The sequence below is a fragment of the Lytechinus pictus genome, chromosome 5, assembly GCF_037042905.1.
Source record: "Lytechinus pictus isolate F3 Inbred chromosome 5, Lp3.0, whole genome shotgun sequence".
Lineage (NCBI taxonomy): Eukaryota > Metazoa > Echinodermata > Echinoidea > Temnopleuroida > Toxopneustidae > Lytechinus > Lytechinus pictus.
The window spans coordinates 14,058,296-14,085,869 of NC_087249.1; the positions used below are offsets into that span (position 1 = coordinate 14,058,296).

At 36.9% G+C, this 27,574-nt stretch overlaps 1 protein-coding gene and 2 non-coding genes across 7 annotated transcripts; 1 reads left to right on the top strand and 2 right to left on the bottom strand.

Moving 5' to 3' along the window:
• Positions 1-552: 552 nt before the first annotated feature.
• TRNAC-GCA (transfer RNA cysteine (anticodon GCA)) lies at positions 553-624 on the bottom strand. Its single transcript has one exon. It is a non-coding gene; the product is annotated as a tRNA-Cys (tRNA).
• Positions 625-2,299: 1,675 nt separating this feature from the next.
• On the bottom strand, positions 2,300-2,371 carry TRNAC-GCA (transfer RNA cysteine (anticodon GCA)). The gene has a single exon. It is a non-coding gene; the product is annotated as a tRNA-Cys (tRNA).
• A 1,292-nt stretch (positions 2,372-3,663) lies between these two features.
• Positions 3,664-27,555, top strand: LOC129262378 (beta-hexosaminidase subunit alpha-like). Of its 5 annotated transcripts, none has more exons than XR_010293644.1 (14): positions 3,722-3,883; positions 7,202-7,406; positions 8,873-9,078; positions 10,742-10,807; positions 11,714-11,763; positions 13,344-13,454; positions 14,612-14,713; positions 15,665-15,972; positions 16,968-17,127; positions 19,645-19,816; positions 22,264-22,354; positions 23,391-23,495; positions 24,856-25,591; positions 25,739-27,555. XR_010293644.1 is itself a non-coding variant. In XM_064099861.1 (13 exons), the coding sequence occupies exons 2-13, from the start codon at positions 7,210-7,212 to the stop codon at positions 24,917-24,919; spliced, it is 1,632 nt and encodes a 543-aa protein (XP_063955931.1). In that variant the 5' UTR covers positions 3,664-3,883; positions 7,202-7,209; the 3' UTR covers positions 24,920-27,555. The 5 variants fall into 5 exon arrangements, 2 of the variants coding, with proteins under 2 accessions (XP_063955931.1, XP_063955930.1); XR_010293645.1 differs by lacking the exon at positions 19,645-19,816 and adding an exon at positions 19,405-19,576 and having other exon boundaries at positions 3,731-3,883; XM_064099861.1 differs by lacking the exon at positions 19,645-19,816 and adding an exon at positions 19,405-19,576 and having other exon boundaries at positions 3,664-3,883; positions 24,856-27,555.
• The last annotated feature ends 19 nt before the right edge of the window (positions 27,556-27,574 follow it).

The following is a 27,574-nucleotide window of genomic DNA, read 5'->3' on the forward strand; positions in this document are numbered from 1 at the left end:
GGGGGGGGGGGGGTGTGGGTAGAGTACAAGCATTTAAAACGCTTAAAATATAATCGAAATCGGGTATAAAATTATGACATTTCAAATTTCGCTCAATCTCAAAAACATTTTATGCACGACACTGCCAGGCGGGTATGAAAATAATGGATATGACATAATTTGCTCACAATTTTTTTTTTCATGGAAATGGAAAATATAATTTTTACGTTTTTCAATCAAAAGTTTCCTTGCTTTCAATTAAAAAAATGTCCATATGATGAGACAGAAGAGAAAAGTGAGTGCAACCATTGACTTCTTTATTTTTACCCATTTTGACGTTATTTTGACAATATTTGGCATAATTTTGACCTTATTTTATGAAAAAAAACGATAATTTTGAAACGTCGTAACTTTATTTGACTTTGATGATTTTTTTCCAGTGTTGTGCGTCTCTGATTCATCTCTTATCTATTCAAATCTATTTATTGTTAGTTGGGACCTAAAATCGTCACATGTGATTCCCTATAGAGTCGGATTTTAATGTAATAAAAAAAATATGTAAGAGAGATTGTCAGGGGACACCCGGGTTCGAACCGGGGACCTCTCGATCTGCAGTCGAATGCTCTACCACTGAGCTATATCCCCTTCATACTTTGTGTAGAGACTTGAACGTTCTTATTGCAATGACCAGAAACGGTTGACTGGAAAACATAGATGACGAAATAATCATGTAATATGAACCAGGAATCACGCCTATGTGCATGCAATATGCTCCAAAAACTCCGGTGTTGATTTAACATCAGCCCGGTATCTATACTATGTCCACACCAGAGAAGTATTGAAACAACACCAGTTCAGAGGCGGTGGGGCGAAGTTGAAACTGGGGGAGGGCAGAGAAAAGGGACACTATCTTTAAAAAAATTAAAAAAAATTGCGTATCCATCCCACTCAAATTTCATGAAACTTACAGCATATGGGACCAGGGGCGGTGGAATTTATTCCTGGGGGGGGGGGGCAAAGCTGAAAAGAAAGAGACGATAAGTCAAAAGGGGAATTAGGCGCAATGTTTTTCACCATCAGATTACGTTTCTTCCTGGAGTGGATGTTGATTTCGTGCATGGTAATGCAAAATTTAGCAAACCTTTTTAAGGGGATTTCTGCTGTAAATGTAAAGCTTTTCAAGATTCAATAAATTTATTTTATTTCCATCACAGATATTATCAAATATGCCTTGTACAAAACAATGTCAAATGTATGAAATAAGAGGATCCACTATGAAGCTCTGTTTGTAGAGAGTGGACCCCCTATAGCATATGAATTAACAATTAAAGAAAATTTATTCACATCATAATAGCCTACAGTTATAGGGTTAGGATTAAAAATAGGATTAGATTCTATTCCGCGAGCGAGCAGATTTGAAACATATTGTAAGTCGAATAAAAATTGTTTCATGGTCTATTCTGGTGCTATTAGTGTGTTTTTGTAGTGTATTTAAAAAATGTAGAAAATTCCTTCCTTCGATTTATTTCAGAAATGATGTTGTTTGTGGAAGAGAAAGTGAAGTTCCTTCACGAAATGCACTCTTTTTTTGGAATGAAGAAGAAAAAAAAACCAGGGCAACATTATTGCGGAAAAAAAGTTGGAAAGGCGGCAGACTAAATACCCTATTTTTATATAAACCATTTCTTGAATTTAATTTACCCAGTAATTTCTACTCTGAACTGTATTTATATAGCAGTGCCCATTCAAGGGCAAATAAGGGGAAATTATGATAATAAAAAAATATATATTCCACAATACATGAAATACGTAACAAAATAAAAGAAAATCAACTTCTTCCTCCTCATGGTACTGCAGTCAAACTTCACAAGCTGTGAAAACGCGATAAAATTGCTGCAGGAGTGTGCGGCTATTGATGAATTAACATTAGTAATGTGCCCCCCCCCCCCCCCATTTGAATCTTGCCGTCTTAAAACTATCAACCGAATAGCTTCACGTGTGTCTATTGGACACCATAGGAGATTTCATTCTGCCATAGTCCTTGAAAGGAAAGAGTATTCGAAGCAGTCCTCTTTTGTTGTTGGGATTAACATGCGCAGATTAAAAATGAATTGTTACCTTACAAAGGGATTTGTATTCCCATGGGGAATTCAGGGCAAGTGACCCCTTCCCCCACTCTCCTCGCGCAAAGTCTGTTATTTGAGGAATTTATATCGAGGTGCTTTATCGTGTTTATCAATTAACGATGTTCGCTGCGATATGAAATTTCCTTTGATTTCATCAATTGCTGTCCCTTTTGCCGATGTAAAAAATTCTGATCAGGGGACACCCGGGTTTGAACCGGGGACCTCTCGATCTGCAGTCGAATGCTCTACCACTGAGCTATATCCCCTTCGTGCCTTCTCATGGGTAGCACAGAACCTAGGTTCTTTACAGCAATGGATAGAAACAGATGGTTGAGCACAACTGACGCAACCAGCGTGTAAACACAAATAAGAGCCACGCCCACTTATCTGTCGACCTATTCAGGAAATGCGTACAATATATATACCCGTACCTTTCTCCGTACTCAGTCAGAGTGCAGTGCAGTGGTGATTCCTTTATTATTTTTAATCATGCAGATCCAGTAGCAGTATAGCGCCCGCCTCGGTCAATGTTATGCATAGAAATATCTAGGCATATTCTAACTGGAATATCTCTATGATGTTATGCAAATAGATTGGAAGATTCGTGTTTATATTTCCATGGCATGACAGGCCAGGTTAAACTTGAAAATAGAAATGCTCTATTAGAAATGTAGACCACATTTTTTTTTCTTGACAAACTCTCGGGTATTGAGGAATAATATTGATCCACATATGTCAACAGTTTTTGTCGACGAGGAACATATTCATTCAAGTGAAAGGGCTAATTGTCCCTTTAGTTGCAATTAGACTTTCGTTTAATATTTGAAATATTGAAATGGGAAAAAAAGAAAAAAGGAAGAAATCACATATAGACTGACTGAAAAGAAGAATTTTATACAGGCCTACAATCCTACAATATGCATGTAGAACTAATTCTCTTTTACACCTCATTGATAAGATAAGAGATCCCCTACGCGTCCTAGAGCAGTTCATTTTGGGGTCCCCGCCCCCCCCCCCCCATATATGCACCTTCCCGAATTATATAGCAGACTGAAATGCCACCGTGCTAAATTTTGTAGGCTTTCATTATTGTAGTGGGCCCGTAGTAGTAGTAGTAGAAGTAGTACGTATTAGTAGTAGTAGTAGTATAGTAGTAGTAGAAGTAGTAGTAGTAGTAGTAGTAGTAGTAGTAGTAGTAGTAGTAGTAGTAGTAGTAGTAGTCGTAGTAGTAGTAGTAGTAGTAGTAGTAGTATAGCTAGTAGTAGTAGTAGTATACGTTGTCATCATAATTTACTACATTATCATCATCATCATTATTATTATTATTATTATTATAGTAGTAGTAGTAGTAGTAGTAGTAGTAGTAGTAGTAGCGGAGTAGTAGTACTTAGTATAGTATTATCATTATTATTATTTAAATTTTTGTAGCATAGTATAGTAGTAGTATTTTTATTGTCATTCAACATAACATCATCTGCAGAGTGTTCTCATAAAGTCATATTCACACGAAAAAGTCCAATCCATAAATTTAGGAGTTTTGATAGGCGTGGTTATTTTGTTTGAATGGGAACAACGCACGATCTGGGACATGCTCTATCGACGCACGACAAAACAATAAAACCCGTGACGTGATGACAGACGGTCGATCACATGATAGGCATAGCAATCACGTGATTTTCAGCTATCTAGCTCGAGTCGTGTCTGTTGAATTTCTACTACGGCTACGCTCAAAAACGGGATACAGTTCCATAATTCTGACAAGTCAACAACCTAATTCGGTGAGTAATAAGCAAGATCTTTATAAATGTGCCAAAATGACCAGTGCCCAATAGGCCTATGCGATCATAATCACAAAACCCGGCATGCCAGGGCCGCGACGCCGACGGGGCCGGGGTTGGGGACACTGTGAGTGTGCACTGTGAGCATGGTGAGTGTGACTGTGAGTGTGAGTGTGACTGTGAGTGTGACTGTCGAGCTAGTGTCAGTGACTGACAATGACATTGACAGTCACTCACAGTGTCTATGTCAAGTAATTTGTCAGTCACTGGCACTGAGGCTAGCACTGTGTCATTGTGTCATCAGTGACAGTGTGAGTGTCACTGACACTGGCAGTGGCACTGCACTCCCCTTCTTTCATTTTTTTCATGTCTAAGTTTAGGTCACTCACACGTTTTGCGAGGTTAGTATGCTAGCCTATACTATAGCCTAGGCAGGGCTCGACACTAGCGCCGGTCCGACGGTCCCGGCCCAGACCGGTAAAAATCGCTGTCGGGCAAGTATATTTTCAGAAATAGCAAGATTTACTGGTCCGACATGACCAGTAAAAAATATCATTGTCGGGCCAGTAATTATTCTAAAAATAGCAAGATTTATGGGTTCGACATGACCAGTAATAAAAACCATTGTTAGGCCAGTAACTTTTCCAGAAATTGTCAAATTCACTGGTCCAACATAAACATACAAAATATTCCATGACTCAAATTGCAAACAATTTTCCTCCCGTTAAATTCTGTCATTCACACACAGAATACACACAGAATGAATCGCATGTAATTTTTACTAGGGTAACATACTGTACATGTACAGTGTACATGAAGCCAGCCACACAGCCCACATGGTAAATTTTCTACTGGCTGCACGAACGAAACTTGGCTAACCTCTGGCAGAAATCTCACACAGAACTGTCAAAATTCACAGTTCACACTCATGAAAAGCTCTTAAAAATATAATGTCCATATTTCCTAAAAATTGGGGTAACTCTGTCATTTTTAAGCAGTAAAAGGAGAAATTTTCACTTCTGTTTTAGTTCAAACAGATCGGGTTTCGAGTGATATCGTCTGAATACATGGTAGTCGACAAGGAACATATTTATGACAAAGTGAAAGGGCTATAATTGCCCCTTTAGTTGCAATTAGATTTTTGTTTAATATTTGAAAAATTGAAATAGGAAAAAAAAAGAAATAAGGAAGACTGAAAAGAAGAATTTTATGTAGAACTAATTCTCTTTTACACCTCATAAGATAAGAGATCCCCCTACGCGTCCTAGAACAGTTCAATTTGGAGTCCCCCGGCCCCCCCCCCCATACATGTATATGCACCTTCCCGAATTATATAGCAGAGTGAAATGCTGGCTGCACGAACGAAACTTGGCCAACCTCTGGCAGAAATCTCACACAGAACTGTCAAAATTCACAGTTCACACTCATGAAAAGCTCTTACAATGTCCATATTTCCTAAAAAATGCTGAGCGCCTAGAACGCAACCAGCAGTAAACAAGCAAGCATATAAATAATATCGCGCGCCCTCTCGCAGCTGTCTACATATATCACCCACGAAAACCTGGATGTGTGATTCAACCTTCTTTGGCATCAACAATTAAATATCGTATTATTTTTATAGAAAGACAAACTGTCATAGCAAAAATGATTTCACTAGGAATGTAAAATCTAATGTCTGAATAATAAAAAAGTCCATGGAAGTTTCGCGGGTGTTGTGCCTTCCACTTTCCTGTGTACGATGCTTGAGTTGGAACCTTGAGTGGCACCCTCGGTATATCGATCGGCCAGTTTTGTTTGCAATTTTGAAAGCGAGTGAACGAACCCGGCCTTTTCCCCCCTCTTTTGAGGGTCTGGCTACTGCCTCGATGTCAGGATTCTGCTGTCCCTTAGACCTTCATCCATAGACTCGAGATGGATGCATGATTTCTTTTTTTTTCTTTAATTTTGGGTGTTTTTGGTACCCCAACCTTGAAGGTACCCATGTTAGTATTTGTTAACTGTGGCAGCCTATGTATGGTTACCTTCTGGCCTGGGCTCTGGCCCACTCTCTGGGTTAATCTTAAGGGAGAGGCTTCGATTCTAACTTTTTGTGTGTCCGGACCAAAGATTTTAAACAGCCATTTGGAAAGATTAAGCAACAAGCAAAGTCTCATTAATTTTTAGTACAAAATGGTAGGCAATTTTAGTATAGAGAACATAATTGAAGAAGATTACAGCTATTGACAATTCATATTTTTTGTGTAGACTCTAATCCAAAAGGCAAAGACAAAAAAAAGAAGGCTTCAAATTTTAAAGAGTTCTGCCACCCCACCCCATTCTATAGCCTCTTGTCATGCTTGTCGAGGCCCTGGCGGCTGATATGTCCTCTAACTTGCGAAACGAGTAGGCCTGCAAGTGCGGAGTTAGCCAAGGTCTCTTGACATATGAGTTGAGTTTCACTGACTTTCTTTTTGTCTTTCCTTGTTTGAACTAATATTCTGACCAAAAATTGGTCAGTGAAAGTCATCCAATTAGTGCAGAGGCGGAGGGGTTACTTCTAGGCCTCCATGTAGTAGGCCTACTAGTATTACACATAGATTAGCCATTTATGAGCAATGCTGTCACCTGAAATTTTGAATGTTCAGACAATGATTACTTGAATGAATTCATGCTGATATATTGCAACTTTCATCTAAAAGTTACAGAAACAGTCGAGTTCAAACTTTGTTCCTCTCTCATAAATTGTAATTCTTTGATGAGAGAGGAACAAATGTAAACTTTGAACTCGACTATCATATTCACGAAAATGAATATTTCAATGGTTATTGATTATATGCATACATTCGTGAAGTGCTATTTAAAAAATATGGACCTGTGTGCAATATGAGTCACCACTTTTTATCATTAAATTTTTTTTCTCATCAACCAAAGGATTTTAAAGCAGTTTTACAATCTCTTTTCTTAGTTCTTGGAGGATTAAATTTGAATTAACGTAATTTCATGTAATAAAATACAAAAGAACAAGTGGGGATACACTGTATGACATCATCAGTTTGCTAATTTGTATATTCATGAAGACAAAGGCACTCTTTCACTGAAATACGGCAAATCTTTCAAATATCATAATTTTGTTTGTCAAATTTTGATCAAATTTTCATTGATTTCTTTGTCTGATTTTTCTTTACCTGTTCAAATCAGACTGGAGTACCCCTCTAAGCCCCTTTGGTTTTAGTCCTGTTCCTTTATAGAGTTCTTGATGATTTGCTCCTGATGGCTGGTATAAAAGTTACTGCACTGAGAAATTTTTAAATAATTTTTTACTCTCTTTTCTTCTTGTAGATAAAAAGATGGCTGGTGGCTGGATGCAGATAGCATTGGTTGCCCTGTTCTTGGGTGTGTGCCTGGCATCGCTGAGTGAGAATGAAGGTTCTAGATTTCTAAAGAAGCCAGTTACTCCTTCCGCTCATGGCTCTCCTTGGCCCATGCCTCAATCCATCTCTGTGATGCCCGATGTCTACGATTTAGCTGCACAGAATGATTTTACGTAAGTAGACGAATAATGTTTTTCCCAATGGTAAGTAGGTCAGGTGTTTTTTTTTTAATACCCATAGAAGTACAGCGGGGAAAATATACATGGGGGCTTGGGGTGATTTTGCCCCCTGCCCCAAAATGCTCTAAAGAGCCCTAGAAACTCATAAAAAGGAGCCCTGGAAAATCTCCATTCATTGCATTGTTATTGCTTATCCAATGATTCAAATTTAGGCAATACAGTTGTGAAAATTAGTCCACAAAAATAATGAATTTTTTTTTTGCCTGAAGTACAGTGTCTCCTTTGAAGGGTATACAAACCATCAGCCTTAAAGGTAAATGCTAGTTTTGGTAACGATATCAAAATGAGTTCGTACAGAATCCAATGAAATGACCACCAAAGTGTCTGTTTGTATAAATAAAACGCATGTGCCAAAGGATTCTGGAAGAAATTGTGTAATTGCTGAGAAATCAGCAAATAAGCACAGGATTCGGGTAGAGCGTCGGGCCCGACGCTCAAAGCAATAATTATACACTGTCCCACGTGCGCTTATCTGTGTTGGGGAAGTTCAGTCTGAACATTTTTCAGCGTAGATTTCAAGATTTCACAAAGTTCAGTTTATGTAACTGTACCAGATCTAGATCCTCGATGATATACTGACAATTAAGCCTGGTTTTACAGACTTTCTCATGAAATCAGTGTTTACTGCAACTACTGGAATTTCTCTTTAATAGCCCCACCTCCAGCCCTCAAGTACTCATATCTGGCCAGGGTCATTACCCATAATGCAATATTCTTAGAAGTGTAGTTTTGTAAAATACATGTAGGCCTACTTGCATTGTAACACACTACTAACTCACCACCCAAGACATTTGTACTGGTCAGAGAAAATGTGTTTCCAATAAGCGATAGCTAGGTACCTCTCCTCTCAAAACATTTTACTCTCTCTACACAAATGCAATTATAGGATAATTTATCCACAGTATTTACCAAATCATAACTCTACAGTAGTCAATGAGAGAAAACACACAGCCTGTATTGGTCAGTTTGCCCCCCCCCCCTCTAAGAAACACTTTAATACAATTTCTCATTAATGCTAGAAATTGCAAATGGATTATTATCACATTATTACATAGGATTCTGTTCAAACTCGGGTTTTGATTGTTGCCACAACTGACATTTATGTTTAAATGGGTCCTAATGAATGAAGAAATTAACAAATATTAAAATCTAAATTAAAAACAGTACATAGACATACAATACTGTACATAATAGTAAAAAAAAAAAGAAGATGCACAATTATTAACTACAACCCTATGATGAAGAATGAAATAGCCATAAATTTACAATTATGTGTTCATATGATGATTCAGAACTATGAGCCTTCTTTTCATTTTTTCCAAAATCGGGTTGTAGGCCAATCGTAAGGTGTAGTGGCCGTTATTAACTATTTTGGGAACACTGTTCTCTGATAAATGCAGGTTGTCAGCCAGCAAGGTACAGTGTGATATATTGAACAGTGCTTTCAAGCGTTATCGAGCCATTATCTTCAACCGACCAGAAGCTAGGAAAACACCCAAGGCATCTAAACACTTGAAGTTTTCTGCTAATAGCATCTTGAGTGGACTAGATGTTGCTGTGAATGAGCCTTGTCCGGATTATCCCGACCTGGAATCTGATGAGAGTTGTAAGTTTCATGTCATCAACTACTTTGATAATTTTGTATATCCCGTATTTATGATTCTCGATCAAACTGTTATGTGCTAACAATCGTATGCAACAACAGAGTTATCAACTTCTTTTGTTCAACGTCAATGGGAAACATGTATGTGGAATCCAATTTCCTGAACTGGTAACTGATTTTGATTAGTTAAAGTCAATTCCTTAAATATTTCTTTTCTTTTCTTCTTGATGTATTCTCAAACTTATTCAGACATAGTGAGCAATGGCAGTAACAAAGCCTTCATATGTGATGAGGCCACGTCTGCACACCAAATCTTAACCTGAGGTTAAGTTTTTGAAATGACAGCATAACTTAAAAAGTATATGGACCTAGTTCATGAAACTTGGCCATAAGGTTAATCAAGTATTACTGAACATCCTGCCTGAGTTTCATGTCACATGACCAAGGTCAAAGGTCATTTAGGGTCAATGAACTTAGACCATGTTGGGGGAATCAACATCAAAATCTTAACCGAAGGTTAAGTTTTTGAAATGTCATCATAACTTAGAAAATATATGGACCTAGTTCATGAAACTTATACATAAGGTTAATCAAGTATCACTGAACATCCTGCTTGAGTTTCACATCACATGACCAAGGTCAAAGGTCATTTAGGGTCAATGAACTTTGGCCGAATTGGGGGTATCTGTTGAATTACCATCATAACTTTGAAAGTTTATGGATCTGATTCATGAAACTTGGACATAATAGTAATCAAGTATTACTGAACATCCTGTGCAAGTTTCAGGTCACATGATCAAGGTCAAAGGTCATTTAGGGTCAATGAACTTTGGCCAAATTGGGGTATTTGTTGAATTACAGCCATAAATTTGAAAGTGTGTTGGTCTAGTACATAAAACTTGGACATAATAGTAATCAAGTATCACTGAACATCCTGTGCGAGTTTCAGGTCACATGATCAAGGTCAAAGGTCATGTTAGGTCAAAGAACTTTGGCCACGTTGGGGGTATTTGTTGAATTGCCATCATATCTCTATAAGTGTATTGGTCTAGTTCATAAAACGTGGAAATAAGAGTAACCAAGTATCACTGAACATCTTGTGCGAGTTATAGTAGTTTTCAAAATCAGCACTGCTGCTATATTGAATCGCGTGATGCAGGTGAGACGGCCAGAGGCATTCCACTTGTTATGTTACTCATTCCTTCTACGTAAATGCAGCATCTCTTTCTTTGATTAGTGATTTTTCATACCACCTCGCATAGTGAATTCAAGAACACAGTGAATGTATTGAAAATGCAGGTCAATTCACAATGAACAGCTGAGAGGTATTTTGTCCAAATTTTGGGAACGGGCCACAGGGACAGCAGATCATCCTAAGTTTTCTGAGCTTACGGAAAATTGCAAATACGTCATTTGTCCACGACATTGCTGTTTTGATTCACCAATTTCGACAAAGACTTCTTTGTTGCTAATTGTCATGAAGGGCACTCGACAATACATGTTCTATGTCCTTGAAAGCGTTCTACGTCGCGGTGCAAAAAGTCCCAAGTGTAATGAGATTTCTTCTGAAATTTTAAATTGTTTATAACTTTCATTGCTCCTGTTTATTGTTATTTGATAAATAAAGTTGTGAATTAATATTGACCCTTTCTATTTTTTTTTACAGACACTCTGATGGTCTCTGAGCCTGTTGCTAATCTAGCTGCTAAAACTGTATGGGGAGCCTTAAGAGGTATGTTTTGTAAGGCAGAAAAAATGGTTTGTTTTCCATAACTGACCAGCCCAAGTAAAACCTGCCAATTGTAATATTTGTATTCTAATTTAACCGGTAAAGAATATTTCCTCTGACCCTGATTCTGATAATTTTTGTCATTTTTAAAGAAAAATATGGTGAATGGCATGGTAGCACATTAGTAGAGGATACAAGCATCTGACCAACCCTCATGCTCCATTTTATGTGTGATGCCTCTTTGATACATGTACATGAGGAACCCCTGCTGCATGCGCCAGAAAACGTAGATCTACCGCGTAATAACTGTAATATTTTCTCTGTTATGGAACGCAAACATTATTTTGCCTAAAGAAAGGGGCAGCATACCATACCATAATTTGCTTTCATGAAATACTTCTATTACGTCTATAAAAATTACAATATGAATATTTATGTGAATGTCTAAAACTTGAATTCTTGAATTAAAATTTAACAAAGTTATACAGTATAGACATTATATAAATTTTCATTGATTGATTCTTTGTTTGAATTTCAATTTGGTCGTTATTTTATCTTTGCTGTTCTGGTTAAGATCATATTACAGTCCAGTAGTGTTACAATGTATAAGCCAAAACTTTTGATGGGGTCAGACATAGATATTGGGGCAAAATTTCTTAAAAGCTGTGAACGAGCAAAGGCAAGCATGTGAGCAAAACTTTTGACCTTTTCAATTTCAGAATCTAAAATCATTTCATAGATTTTGACTTAAAATTCATAGATTTTTATGTATTTCACACTTTCCTTTCATTTTCATTCCTTTTATCGTATTTTTGTAATCATGAAAATTTTTGGGCCGGTCCATGGCCCCCAAACCCCTTCATCTGTACATCAATGCTATAATTCCATGTATTTATTTAATCTTTTCAGGTCTGGAAACATTCAGTCAGCTCATTTATGATGGAGCATTAGCTGGTCAGGTGTGTATAAAGTATATACTTCAATTACTCTATTTGAATAGATGGACTGAAAATGAGTCTTTTGCATTTATTTTCACCATTGAACGCCCGTAGACCTGTTTCATTCGCATTGTTACAGAAATATGTACATGTATTCGTGTGATTTCCTTTTGGCCACAAACGAGCGTGTGTTTTCTGTACTCTTATCTTCTTATTTACTTTGAGGCATTTTATCATTCAATCATTTTCTGCCTGTATGATGTAATATGCATTCTTTCTATAGTGTGAACATTTCAACTAGAGCTTGATATCATAGTTGATTGACCACTTTTGCATGTACTGTAAATTTATGATCCCATTTACAAGAATTTCCCACTTCAGAGGCGTCTGCATGGATACATGTACATTCACTTTCAAAAGCACAATGTTAGGTACCGGTACCTATTGTATGTTCTTTATAAGAAAAAAAATCAATGCAACCTCATTAAATCTGGACATCTCAAACAGGAAGTCAATTAAAAAGAGAAAATCATCCTCAATGACAATACAAAGGTTCAGGTTCTTTGTTAGCAGCTATGACTCATATCTCACAGTAGTAAAAGAAGAGCTTTCATCAAAGGCTCTGGGACTACATGTAGGTCAAACGTTACCCCCTTTTCTTTTTCACTATTGTACAGGGTTCCTCCTAAGATTATCAAGATATTGTATAAATAGAAAGCCGGGGACACTAGATTAATTACTGGCATGAATAGCAAGTTGAAACTGCATTACAATAGAATCTCTTCTGGGTGTCATTGTGGTGGATCAATTAATGACAAGATGTGACTATTTTGTGTGGAGAAAATTTCTAGTCAGCCATTTTTAAAGGACAGTCAAACATGGTTTACTGACTATCCGTCTGTAAACACCCATCATTTTGTTCCCCTTTAAATGTTGTTTCCTGTTGACTGGTGAATTACATTGTCCTGTCCAGAAAGCCTGTTTGCCATTTTTCTGAAGCCCGGTTTAACTTAAACCATGGTGTAACGCTGTGCTAGAATTATGGGAAGCCAAAAATGCCAAATTTTGTAAACATTGTGTATTGAGTTCCAAAAGTTCATTGTGCTCTTTCATCATGCGATATGATGAAGAGAACTAATTCAGTAATCATTCCCAGACAGATATGAATTATCCAATTAACATATGAGCTTATAAATCCAACATGTACTGTTAAAGATTAGTGCCACAATTGGCTATCCATAGTTAGACCACAACTTAAAACTCGAGTTTAAATTGAACTCAAATTCATTGGGGCATTTCATGAAAATTGTCATCTCTGACTAAATTGTCAGTGCTGTCAATATCAGTGAAATCCTTGGTTTTGATTGGTTGAGAGGCGATGGCTTCTGACTGTTACTATGGTAACTGTTGGTGAAAGACAAAGTTGTCAGAGCTCACAACTTTTATGAAACGTTCCCCAAAATATGGTCCCATCTGTCTATAGAGACCACCTTTATTGTCTCCCTTGGTTGGTCTTTCTAAACATGTTTCACTGTCTAAATTATCATTAAACCCCATAACAGAAAATGTGACGTTTATATCAATTATTTTCCTTTTTACAGCTTGTCGTAAACAAGACATCAATCACAGATTTTCCACGCTTCAAATATCGCGGTCTCCTGGTAGACTCATCGAGACACTTTCTCAGTATGTCTGCTGTCTTCAAATGTCTGGTAAATATGTATTATTAATATTTTTTTAACCTAATGAAAGATTACTTGAATTCAAAATTATGCTTGTAGTGAGTATATAGAGAAAACACACAAAAAAGACAAGTTTTAACACTTTTTGTTATAAAATTATCAAAATGATGAATATCTGTGTACTTTAATCACTTTATTACAGGTTTTTAGCATTTAAGTATTTATTTCGATATTAGTATTTGTATATTAAAAAAATAACTGTGGTGAGTTTCTTTGCAGATATTTAACACCCTTACTTTTTGTCTCACCCACCAGAGGTGAAGTTGAGACTTACATATTTAGGGATCCAAATGTCGTCCGTCCGTCGTCCATCACAAACATTATGACACATAACTCTGCAACCGTAAGTCACTATTCAACCAAACTTAGATGGTAGATGTACTTCTAGGATCTGCATGTTATGCTGCATTCGGAGATCACATGATAAGGTCAAAGGTTATTTTAGGTCAACATTGAAGTTTTCATGCAAGACTCTTATGACACATAACTCCACATCTGTAAGTCAATTTCAAATCAAACTTGGGTTGTAGCTGTACTTAGGAGACCTGCATTGTGTTCGGAGGTCACATGGTAAGGTCAAAGGTCGTATTGAGGTCAACATTTCAATTTACATGCAAGACTCTTACGACAAATGTTATTCCATCCCAGTTATTTCACAATGAACTTTTGATACAATTCTGTTGCGTGCCCTTGTAAATCACGATATTTCTGGTCATTTTCACAAGTGGGCGATACGCAACATCGCTCATGCCTTGTCTTAATGATAACCTTTCTAACACTTACCTTCAAATATTCTAGGCATTTCATATCAGGATACTACATAGAAATATTGTATCCAATTTTTTTTTGCCCAATTTCATGCGTGCAAAGTGGCTTTGTACCAAAAGAAAGGAAAAGAATATTTTATTTTCAATATGAGGACCTGAGGGTTTCAATTTTAGGCATTTGGATATAGATTTAACCATGAATATACATGTACCTGTAAGATTATTAATATATTATTATTTATTTTCGTTTTATCTGACAACATAATCAAACTTTGAAAATGAATAATCTTTAGTCATCAAAACGTAATATACTTAGGCTTTAGTCGCATATTCTTCCTTTTTTCTTTCTCTCTTTAACAGGATGCAATGGCCTATAATAAGTTCAATGTATTCCATTGGCACATCGTGGATGATCAGTCATTTCCTTATGAGAGCAAAGCATTTCCTTCAATGAGTGAAAATGTGAGTTAGATTTTCATTTTATGCTATTTAATGGTATCTTCAGAAATATTCTAAGAGTTGCAATTAACCGTAACTGTAGGGAAATTCTCACTCCACATCTTTTCACATTGACTAAGCAGTAGGGCATCAGGAAAGCAACAGAGAAATCCTGTATGCGGCAAAGAATTGGACATGACTTTTATTACAGTACCTGTTAAACCGTTATGATGTTATGATGCACTCGATTCGTCAAGAACCATATAAGAACTAAGGATTTTATGGAAAACTCTATTTTTACTTGCCTCCCAAAAAAAGTTGAATTATCAAAAATATAGTATAAAATCATGAAAATAAAAAACCAACATCCAATAAAAAAATGTGCATAAATGAAAATATTGCCCATTAAACCTGTTGGCAATGTTGAGCTTGTGTTTGCCAAATTTTATCTGCCTGGAACTTTACGTTTTCACCAATTACAATCGCCTTATCTGTTCTGTATGTTACCAATGATCACATAATATGGTGTTTAGAAATTTGGAGTAGAAGTGGCCATTTGGAAAAAGTGAACAGGGGTCTCTAATCATAATGTAATTAATAATATTCACTGTTTTATTGTCTGTCTGTTCTCTTTTCATAAAAATAATAATGCTGTTCTTGTATAGCGCATATCACATGATGTCATAACATCCCAAAAGGACTTGGATATTATTATCCTAGCTTTGGCCCCACAGTCTTTTACAGGGCGGAGGCATTTCAAGGAATAAATTCCTGCCATTCACCTCACCTAGGTTGATTGCAGCACAAAGTAGATGAATTTCTTGCTGAAGAATTATACGCCATGGCTGGGATTCGAACCCACGACCCTCTGTTTCAAAGCCAAAAAACTAATCCACGTGGCCACAACACTCCACATGTCACATAGAATCGGCGTCTTATGAATCACATCTGAATCCTTTGCTTCCAATCAACCAGGACGCATACGACCAAAACCATGTGTACACCAGGGAGAACATCAAAGCTGTGATCGACTACGCTCGCCTGCGAGGCATCCGCGTCATGCCCGAGTTCGACACGCCCGGCCACACCCAATCCTGGGGGTCGATACCTAATCTTCTCACCCCTTGTTACTCCGGGACCAAGCTTACAGGTGGATATGGTCCTATCGACCCCACCGTTGACAGCAACTACGATTTCTTGAAGACTTTCTTTCAGGAGGTTGTCGATCTGTTTCCAGACAAGTATGTCCACATGGGAGGAGATGAGGTCAGCTTCACTTGCTGGTAAGACTTACATTTTTTTGGTGCAAAGGTTTTGTCGACTTCTTTAAGTGTGACTGTTAGATCATGAATAATAATAGTAAACACTTCTTTTATTGCGCATATCACATGACTGTAACATCTTTATGCCCTTCCAAAGGACTTGGATAGTATTACCCCGGATTAAGCTTTGCAATCTGAAATATTTACTGCACACGCATTTCAAGGAATTAATTCCTGCCAGGAACCCATTTTCCTCACCTGGGTTGAGTGTGAGTGCAGCATCACCTTCATCAATGGTGATTATTTGCTTTATACTATGACTACAACCAACACATCATCTATTGCTACTAGAAAAACTACTTGTAAAACAAGTACTACTCTTTACTCAACGAGGAGGAGCAACAGCATCAGAAGTTTCTTGAAGGCTTTTTGATCCTAAGCTTTTTTAAGTTTTGAAGGCTAGTTATCACAAAGGTTCATAATTTATTCAGTGGATTTTTAATAGGGTTCAGTGATTTAAAAAAAAAAAGCTCTGTATTTTTGTAAGGTCATTTGATCAAAGAGCAAAGTTTGGTTCATTTGTCAAAAGAAAAGACAATTCATTTGACAAAAAAATGTATATTGAGATCATCAATATTAACAAAAAAATGTAGAAGGGACAAAAGCCTGAAAAAAAGTGTAATATAAATATAAATGGACTACTATGAGAGGCATGCTATTTTTTCCAGAGGATCAAGGGGACTGCAACATGAGGATTTGCCCAAGAGCATGATTGGACTGGTGTGGTACCCGCAAGTCAAAAGTATGTTCTACCAATGGACTTGGCCTATACATGTATGTAGTTAGTGTTTAGAAAAGAAGACATTTAGATATAAAAGAGCCTCTTGGTGTTTTTGTCTTTATTTTTGTGAATGTACAAGTTCTTTCCACCAAATCAACAGGGTTTTTTTAATAGATCAAATGATTCTTTTCAAAGATTAGAGATTTCAGCTTTCTTCATATCTTGATATTTACAGGAAGAGCAACCCACAAATAACTACCTTCATGCAACAACACCAGTACGGAACAAATTACAGCAAGCTTGAGGAATATTATGAGCAAAGATTACTGGACATCATGGCCGACCTACAGACTGGATATACTGTGTGGCAAGAGATCGTAGACAATAACGTCAAGGTCAGTTCACATCTTGAAGTTCTTTGGATTTGAGGAACTAATAGATAAAGGAGAATGAAACCATTGGAATAAGAAAGCTTGTGTGAAAACGGGGAAATAGAAGAGCAAGATGAATGAAAGTTTGAGAAAAATTGGACGAACAATAGGAAAGTCTCTTTAGGGACAGTGATTTTCCGTTTCAAAAAATTGCCTTTTCCGTTTCAGAAAATCGGAAATTCCGTTTCAGCATGCCAGAAAACGGAAATTCCGTTTCCCCATAGACTTTGTGTACACGGAAAATTGGCAATTCCGTTTACCATTCAGTAGCAATATATCACTCGCGCTGCGCTGGTCAAAATTTGTATCTGCCACTGTACCAACAACGCAGTAGAATCCGCTCTAATCGGATCTATGCGGGTACACAAAATATTTTCACAAACATATCTGACATAAATACATCCTTACCTTTCACATTATTAGCATTATTTTTTTGTTAAATTAAATTTTATCGATAATTTTGGGGTTTTTTGGACATCGTTTCGACCAGTCAGCGACTGTAGCCTATCCGCCATTTTGGATTTCAAGACCGGAAGATCGTGCTGTTACATCTTCAAACGTAGAGGGCAGCAACACACGACCGTGTTGTTTGCATGTGAATGTTTTCGATACGGCCGACCCCGCCGCCGGCCAAGACGCGGGCGAGGCCCGCGGGGTACGATCGAGAGTGATGGAGTCAAGAGCAGTCACGATGTGTGAATTGTCATACTTTGTAGTGAAGTGAGATCGTGTTTTGTGAGGTTTTGTGGCCAGTTAATATTCGTATTTTGTTGAGATTTTGGAGTAATTACTGTTGCTGTTCTGTGTATTCTGAGGAAAAAATATGTTTTCCGTGATTTTCCGTTTGAAATGGCACTTTCCGTTTCAAAAGGCAATTTCCGTGAATTCCGTCCGTTTTCCGCGATCGCGGAAAATCACTGTCCCTATCTCTTGAACCCATGGCATACCTTTTTGTAAAGATTGATCTGTTTCCTTGTCAAATTTTGCAACAATCTTTGGATATAACACAATATAACATGAGAATGATGAAAGATACTATCAGATTAAGTTTGTATGTACATGTATGTGTAGTCTGTATTATCCAAGATAAAAAATGTGCCGTGGGTAATATACATTAATTCTCATATTTTTTTATATGAATAAGGTTTTTCTTCTATTTAAAAAATAAATAAAATATTCATCTTTACTTGTTTGGAGAGTTTGCACTACTGCTATATTGAATTGCATAATGCAGGCAACGCTGCTGGAGGTGTTCCACTTGTTATTTCCAAAATCTGTATGTATTTCTGACAATTTGGAAGTAAAATCGCAAAAATGTCTAAAATGGAGTTCACTTCCTCACAGCAAAATATGATCAGCAAATTGAAAAATTCTTTGGTATGTGACCACCCTAAAACCAACAGTCCGGACTTTTTGCATTTACTCTGGGGAAACTCTCTGCAACGCACCAATTCATTTAAAAATGCTACTCAATCACAATGGAGATCTGAGGGGCTTTTGTCGAAAGTTGGTGGACTGGGACAGCATCGGAATCTCTTGACTCTGGACAACGACATATCTGCAACTGTTTGTCCGGTGCAAATCTTCAGATCTGCTATCCCAGTCCACCAACTTTCGACAAAAGCCTCTCAGCTCTCCATTGTAGTTTTAATTGCATTTTCAAAGGAATCGAAGCATTGTAGAGTTTCCACGTAGTAAATGCGAAAACTACCTATTATGTCGCAAGGGAAGGTTCTCTGTAAATAGTCAAAATAGTAATTTGGTCTTCAATATGTAAATTTTTTAAAAAGTCGCTCATCCCAGAGAGTAATTCCAGGCTTTTCTTTGTACTGTCAAAGATTGAAGATGCAAAGTTGAGTAAATGACAAGATTAAAGAGTTTCATTTACACCATTTTTGCGGGGACTAGTTGGAAGTTTTACAAAGATTGCACAGTGACACCTCTCATGTTCATGTGAAACCTGAACTTTAATTGTTCTCTCCTTATTTATTTAAAGCTTTCCCTTAATTTATTCCGCATTCGATCAAGTACTTGTGTGCATTATTGTTGATCACTTTTGAAGAGTAATATATATCACTTTAAAGCTTAGGATATGCTTTTTCAAGCTCAATTAAAATCTCAAAATTCATTTTGGGCCACTTATTGTTGGTTTTGGGTTGGAAGGTCACTTATATTTGATAAACTTTGATACTCAAAGAGGCATATCTCTAACTATACAATTATGGTCTTGATATGTTTCAGGTACGGGCTGATACTGTTGTACATGTATGGAAGAATCCTTACCCAAATGAACTTGCTAAGGTTACTGCTATGGGCTACAAATCCATTCTTTCTACTCCTTGGTACCTGAACCTCATAAGCTATGGCAATGACTGGAAAAAATACTATGCTGTGGAACCGACACAATTCAATGGTAGTCACCAAACATTTTCACCAGCACATCTCTAACTAAACAATTATCTTGATGCGTTTTACATATAGGTACGGGCTGATACTGTCGTACATGTCTGGAAGAACCCGTACCCGAGTGAACTCGATAAGGTTACGGCAAAGGGCTTCAAAACCATTCTTTCCACTCCTTGGTATCTTAACTACATAAGCTACGGCGATGACTGGAAAAAATACTACGCTGTGGAGCCAACACTTTTCAACGGTATTCCCCAACAACCCATCTATATGATTCTTGAATCACACTTTTAAAGCATGTCTACAGCTTCTGTAAAGGATTAACAATGTGAACTATGTCCGCTTGTCATTGAACGTATATTACAAAAGCGTAGTTCCATTGAATACATTTTTTACCCATCAGAATTTAATTGAATATGGCATTTTTCCGGTTGTTAGGATTTGAATTTAAATCTCGGCCCTCTCTCGGTAATGATTTTATTTCTATTTAAAATAGCCCTTTGAGCTCTTGCTTTATAATTTTAATGATGGGATATTGGAAAGCTAATGGCAAAGATCATATCTTGTAATTTCAGCCCATTTCTTGCCTGTAAAGGTCTGTTGTATAAACGAGACAAAAATATGCGGATATTTTTGTTTGATCGGACAACCAACCGAAGTAAATTTTTATGTAAATTTAGTAAATTTTCCAATTAATCACACATTTGGTTTTATGTCCTTCACACCACAATTATTTTGGGGCACGTACATAATTATAATCTCTTTAATGAATTAAAATAGTGACATGCACTTTTTGGAGGGATTTTCCAAAACTACAGATAGGCTTTAAGCTTAGAGCTCATGATTTGATTTCATTAGAGCAGACTGAAATTATTCATGCCAAACCTCACAATAACTTTCTTTTTGTTTCTTTGAATGAAAATGAATTCTGCGTTAATCGCATGTTGAAGACTTTAATTGGCTCACTTTTTTAGCAGCAACACTTAGTCTGTCACCCTTTCTCACTACCCTTGCATGCCCCCCCCCCACCTCCTCTCTTTCCGGGGAGGACCTAAACCTCCCACCCGGCTCACAACAAGTATCAAGTCACCTAGAAAGAGGTTCACTATAATAAGACAGTATGGTCATTTGGTCATGGTTTAAAATTTACTAATCTGAAGGGGTAAGGCACCTTGCAACAGTCAAATCTACATCTTTAAATGCAGGAATCCTAGAAACATCTTTTTGCAAATCCTCCCATTCATAATAGATAAAACAAAGTGGGAAAGCTGCCATTTTGGAGGACAAACAATATATAAATCCTCTACATCAAACTGTGATCAATCAATGATTTTATGTTCTAATGCATTGATTTCCCATTGTTATGTCCTCCTTGGTCTTGTCACGCAGGAACCCTCTATATACAGCAGCTTTTGAGCATTTCTTATTGTTTTTTCTATCATGAATGTAGGATTAATTATAATAAGATGCTTTAGGGATTCCTGCATGAAGGGTGCAGCTCTAAATTTTGGTAAAGTGTCTTGGGCATCTCCACCTGTTTTAAAAAAGTTGTAAATTACAACAAAACACACATTTTTTTAACAAAGCTATTTTTTAGAGTTTCAGTAGGTCTTGCCCTGTAAAGCACACTTTATATGTGAGTGAACTCCTTATCCTGTGAATCTCTTCTTGAAATTATTTTTTTCATTGAATTTCGATGAAATTTTTGATGTACAGCGTATGGATTTCAACAAGTTTAATATCATTTTAAAGCTTTAGACATTGCTCTTTCAAACTGCATAACACTTTTGGCCGACTTATCAAAGATATTAAGCTGTGAGTTACCATAATCTTGCCCCCCCCCCCGTCCTTTGCCAAAGGCTGGAGATGTGTACCAAATAACAAGGATCCACTCTCATAACATGATATAAAATACCATGCAGACATTAGAAAAATTGCACATACTTGTTTGTTACCCTTGAACAAGTCCAAATGCCCTCGGCAAAGAACTGGGGGTGGTTTCACAAAGAGTTAAGCTAAATGAAAGTAGTTGCAGTAAAACACTGATTTCATGAGAAAGTCTGTAAAACCAAGGTTAGGTATTACTATATCATTGTAGATCTAGATCGGGTACAGTTACATAAACTGAACTTTGTGAAATCATAAAATCTAAGCTGAAAAACGATCACACTGAAGATCGCCAACACAGACAGGCATACGTGGGACAGTGTATATTATTGCTGGAATAAAGACCCGACGGAAGTGCCCGAATCCGTGCTTATTTTGCTTATTTCTCAGCAATTACACAATTTCTTCCAGAATCCTTTGGCACATATTTTCTATTCATACAAACAGGCACTTGGATTCTGTAAAAAAGTCATTTTGAGATTGTTACCACAACTGGCATTTATCTTTAAGTGTGACTTAGAGTCATGCTTAGTGCTGATTTGCACATGATATGTAACGCAGAATCTTATTGGCTAATATGCAGTAGCATGTGTCTTCTTAGCATGATTTGACCAATGTGGTCATGCCTTTTATTCGACACACAACTGGACATTTTAGCGCCAATCTAAGTCACAATTAATTCTTTGTGAAACACCCCTCTGTTTAAAAGGTACCTTTGCATGTAATTCTTACTTAGTCGGACCTCAAAGATGTGTATTATTTGTATACTATAATGATGATTTCTGTGTACTTTGTTTTACTCCGTAGGTACCAATGCTCAGAAGGAATTGGTGATCGGTGGAGAAGCATGCATGTGGGGAGAATATGTGGACTCTACTAACCTAATTCAGAGAACTTGGTAAGATCCTTCTCTGTGTTTTGTGAGAATGAGGTTATTTTTTCTGCAAAGTCGTGTATGGACAGATTGATTTAGAGCACACAAAGGTTTTGAGCTGAAGATGTGCGAGACATAATTGTTCGCATTTGACAGAGATCGTGTTGCCCGACGCATAAACATGAGAAACAGGGATATCCCTCGTTAGAGAGACAACCGCTTCTTTGATCGGAAATGTGGTCGGATATCCCTGTTTCAAAATCTTCATTAGAGGATCCAAGATATTTCATTTCCAAGCGCTGTCAACACTGCATGGCCAGGTAATCCCTCTTAACTAACTTTTCACTTCTGCAGGCAAGCCTGAGTGTTGAGCCTGTGGTAAACACTAGACAGCAGCTGTGATATTACATATACTAAGAACAGCTCTGCCTGAACTAGGCCCTTCAGAACGAAATTATTGTATATCATATTTAATCAAGGTTTCATAGAGCATACATTGTAATTAGAAATCCAGTGTTAATTTGTTTTCAATTTCGAATGAAAACATTGCGAAAAACAATATACTACATGAGATATTGACTTGATATTGCAATTTTTGTCACATACATTTGCTAAAAACACCACAAAGATTTTCTTTATTTAGGGAGTTAGAGGAAAAAGTATGATTTTGCAAACTATTAGCAAAATCAAATAATAGCAATTTGCATGAAATAAATTGCTATATAATTTTGAATATTATGTCCAAGACAACCTGCGTGCCAATTTTCAGTGTGATTGCGCGGCCGACGTCCAAAATCTCAAGGGGGGCGGGCCTGTGAGCCCCCCCCCCCCCTCCCCGACCATATGATCATCCAAAACACCCGGCATACATAGGATTTAAGGCACATTATCAGCAGATTTAAAGGGGGCTTTGACACCATTCGGATATCTGCTTTTCAAGATCTATACATAGAATGAGAAGTGGTACGGTGTATTTTCTTGTATTGTAGAAAACGAAAAAGTAGAAACATGTGCCTTACGTGGTTTCTCAAACTGATTGGTTATTTTTCATTTTTCACAGGCCTCGAGCAAGTGCGGTAGGTGAGCGTCTGTGGAGCGCCAAGAGTGTGACATCAGCGGTGACTGCAGGACCAAGACTAGTAGAGCATAGATGTCGTATGATCAGGTGAGAGAAAAATTAGGTTGAATGAGTTCAAACGATCAATCTGCATCCACCTTCTTCATAACTTAAAATGGGTCACCATACACATTTTTCATTGAAATTGCATCTTTGATAATACTACATTTGCCGCAAGTGGAATTTGAACATTAAAAGAAATATTTAACTGGAATTAAAGAAATTTTCAACTGAATGATGAATCCTTAATGTATGACAGAATAAGGATTAATCACCTCTCTATGAGATTCCAGGAAACCCAATATTTTACTCTAAAACCCTCCTCGACATTTTCTGCGACCATTCTGGTATGCAAAATTTTTCGACCATGCCAGTTGCTGACTTTTCACTTTGAAGTCTTGCGCATTTTGAGACCAAATTCACGATGCCCGGGTATGTGATTTGAAAATTACGCAACATTACATAAGTGCATGTCAGACCAAAAATTGCTCCAAAACACGATTTTGTGTCAAAGGTCAATTTAAATTGAATTTTCTCACCTTATTCATAAAGATATGATTATTTCTACTTTCATCAGCTGAAATTAATTGATTATAGCATAATTGTGCTTCAAAAAGGTTCTGATAAAAATTGGCGAAAAAAACCAAATGAAAACAAAGAAATACATAAGAATTCATAATACAATAAAATACATAAGAAATTCATTTTCAAGACCAGGATCTTTTTCATTTGTAATTGTTGACAATGGTATAAAGAATGTTTACACCAAAAAATAGCACTCTATGAGCTTCTTAAATAGTGAATTAGTGCAAAAAGTATGATATATGCATAGATTAGCATAATTCGTTCATATTAAAAAAATCTGATTTGGAAAAATCAATGATACAGCCTTGTAGATTGCATCCCACACTATTATCATGCCAATTTTCATGGCGTTCGCGTCTCTGCGCGATCGGCGGCCGAGAAACCAAACTTGGGTTGTAGATGCCTTCAGGGGGCCTGCATCCTAAGGCGCTGTCAGAGGTCATGTAATTCGCGAAATTGCGAGGATGTGATAGGTAAATTCTATGGTAGGTTTGATTTGCTGTTGATACAATTCTGTTGTTTGGATCTAGATTGTACTAGTTACATGTATTTCCACAAGTGGGTGGTCGAGACACAGTATTGCTTTTGCCCTGTTTAGGTTTATGAACAACTTTGTTGATAACTGCTAAAGATGTGGTCAAGGCCGGTACTTCCGAGTCACAAGGCCACTGGAGAAACCTCTCATAGACTACGTACATGTGACTCAGACCGAGGACAAGGCCGGCAAATTGTGGCCTCAAGGCAGGCCACGACTACATCACTGAATTAGCTGTATATGTATCAAGCCATGTTTTCTTTTCTTTTCTCTCTATCATTGTTTCAGGCGTGGCCTTCAAGTTGAACCAGTTACGGGACCGAACTATTGCCCCTATGAATATGAAGACTGAGATCTGCCAGATTGCCATACTCTTGTTATTCCGTTGTCTCTGTTTGGTTTAACTTTGTGTGTGTGTTTTTTTCCATAGATATAGGTTTTATAAAAACATAATTTAGTAATTATCGTATATAATAATAATAATCTAGGTTTATTTACCCAGGGAAGCCGCTTCAGTTCTGAAAACTGTATATGATAATATACAGTATATACGGTATATGATAATAAACTGATGGTGTAAGTGTAAAGTTTAAGGTAAGTAATAATTTCTCAGAAATAAGTATGCCTACATTTGTAATCAGTAATTGCAATGATTTTGTTGTTGTTTGTTTGTAGAATGGTAATATTAATCCCAACCGGGGGGGGGGGGGGGGGGCATCTTCAGATGCAGACTTGGAGAACACTGAATGTTATGTAGTTATGCAGGCAATAATGTCAGCATGCATAGCAATACCACAAACACTGTGTTTACACACGAATTGGCTCAAGTGTTTAATCCTCAAGCAGGGTCGAACGCTGCGAAGAGGGCAACTGTGATCGCGTATATACTGAAACAAAAAAAGGCGAGTTCGACACAGCCCGCGGATCATGAACGGAAGTAGAATAGACGTAAAAAAATATATGCTGTATTTGACCTAGGTTATGCGGGATCGACACAACTTTCTGTTTACACATGAAATAATAGGCGAGTCTGACTTGGCTCGCGAGTTGAAAGCTACGATTTAGGCGGATCAAAAAAGCAGTGTTCGACAAGGCTCGCGGATCACACTGATCGCGTTTACACAGCATAGAATTGCTATGTTTAGCATGGCTTGCGTGTCGAACCCGCGAGCCAAGTCACTTTGTAAACACTGTGTAGGACAAACTGTATACACTTATACAAGATGTATCAATAGAAATGTAATTCACAGTTTCTCGATTGTTCATAAGATGATTATGGAATTAAGAATTATAAAACTTGTATTGCATGATGCTACCACTGCCAGCATTCGATACATGTATCTAGGACTATAGACCACTACACAATAATTTTCGAAAAAAAAGTAGTGCAAATATCAGCTGATTACTCCCACTGCGTGCAGATGGGCAAATATTGAGAATGTGCTTACGAACGATGCAGCTATGCAATCAATTTTATCATCATTGTTTTTAACATTAAAAATAATTTTTCTCAATATCAGTATGTTAGGAGCAATAGGCTCTTATGAAATAAAACTCAAATAGGTTATAATACATTAAAAAACGTGCTGAGACTTTGTGGATGTTCTTATACCTTTGATTTGTCATTATAATCTGTGTTAAGCATGAAAGAATGCAATAGAGCTCTCTTATTTCAAGGAGTATGTACCAATCTATTGTACTTAATTTACTCAGATTTCTTCGTTATATACCTTGTGAACTCCACATATCAAAAATCTCTAATTCAAGGGAAAATATGTCATGAGCACATAATTAGGGTATGTGGCCAGAAAGAATATTGTAGACCGAATAATTTGATGCAATATTAATGTAGTAAAGGTTTATGCTCGAAAAATCAGTACCTATTCTTTACTGTGATGTAAGTTTCAATAGCTCCAGGCATGACTGCAATGAATAAATCCATATGTCAGTGAAGTCGTAATCTTACAAGTGTTGCTGTAAAGTCCATTGCAAAAAACCAGTTCAATGATTAACATAAAAATTATTTTATAATAACCTTTTAGTATCAACTCTCAACTTAATTTCACTGAAATCAGGTTTAAAATGGCATTTACTGGAGCTCATGTAGAAGTATGACATCATTGGCATCTGTATTCATTCAATCATTGCAGCCATGCCTTTATTTTGCGCAAATCAAAATTTATATTGAAGTAAAGAAAACCTCCTGTAAGCATGGCTATAAGTCACGCCCCCCCCTCAGATTATTGAAGCATAAATCAAATTATTTCCGGAGTTGGTACTCTTTCAGGCCATATATAATAATCATGCGTTCATGACATGTTTATCTCTGCATTCAAACATTTCTATTCAGCATATGTGGCGTATAATACATGTTATAGTCATGCAGATCATGTTGTAAGTCTTTCTATGTATCAACACATTTTATACTACATATTTTGTATATTTGCTTTTATAAGTGGAATGATAAACTGAAGTGGAAATTTGAATATGAAATCTAAAGTCTTGTAATCTAGGAATATCAATATTTTACTTTTTTAGACCAGTGGTTGAAGAAAAAGGGTTCAGACTTTACTCGTTGGATCATGCAATTAATGGAAGGATTATGCGTATCATATTTGATGATCATTGGAAATGTCAAAGCTTGTGCACTTGTACTGATTATGTAGAGAAGGTGTCTTTTCACCAAATCTTTCTTTGTCAATCTCTTCTAAGTGTAGATGGCATTGTTGTATCTATCAAAATCTGTCTCGGTGCATTATACCCCCACATTCCAAATTTACTGATTAAATTCTCTGTTTTTTTTTCTAAATGTATTTTTGTATTCTCGTTATTGAGTACCTACAGTATGTTGTATTTTGGTATGTTGTAAACTTTATAATAATGTCAAAGACATGATCTTTTTTTATATAAATGTGGAAATAAACTTTGTGAACTGTGCTTATGTCTGAACCTCAATGCTCAAATTACATTAAAACCTATGAAATTGTACATATTGGATTGTGCTGTT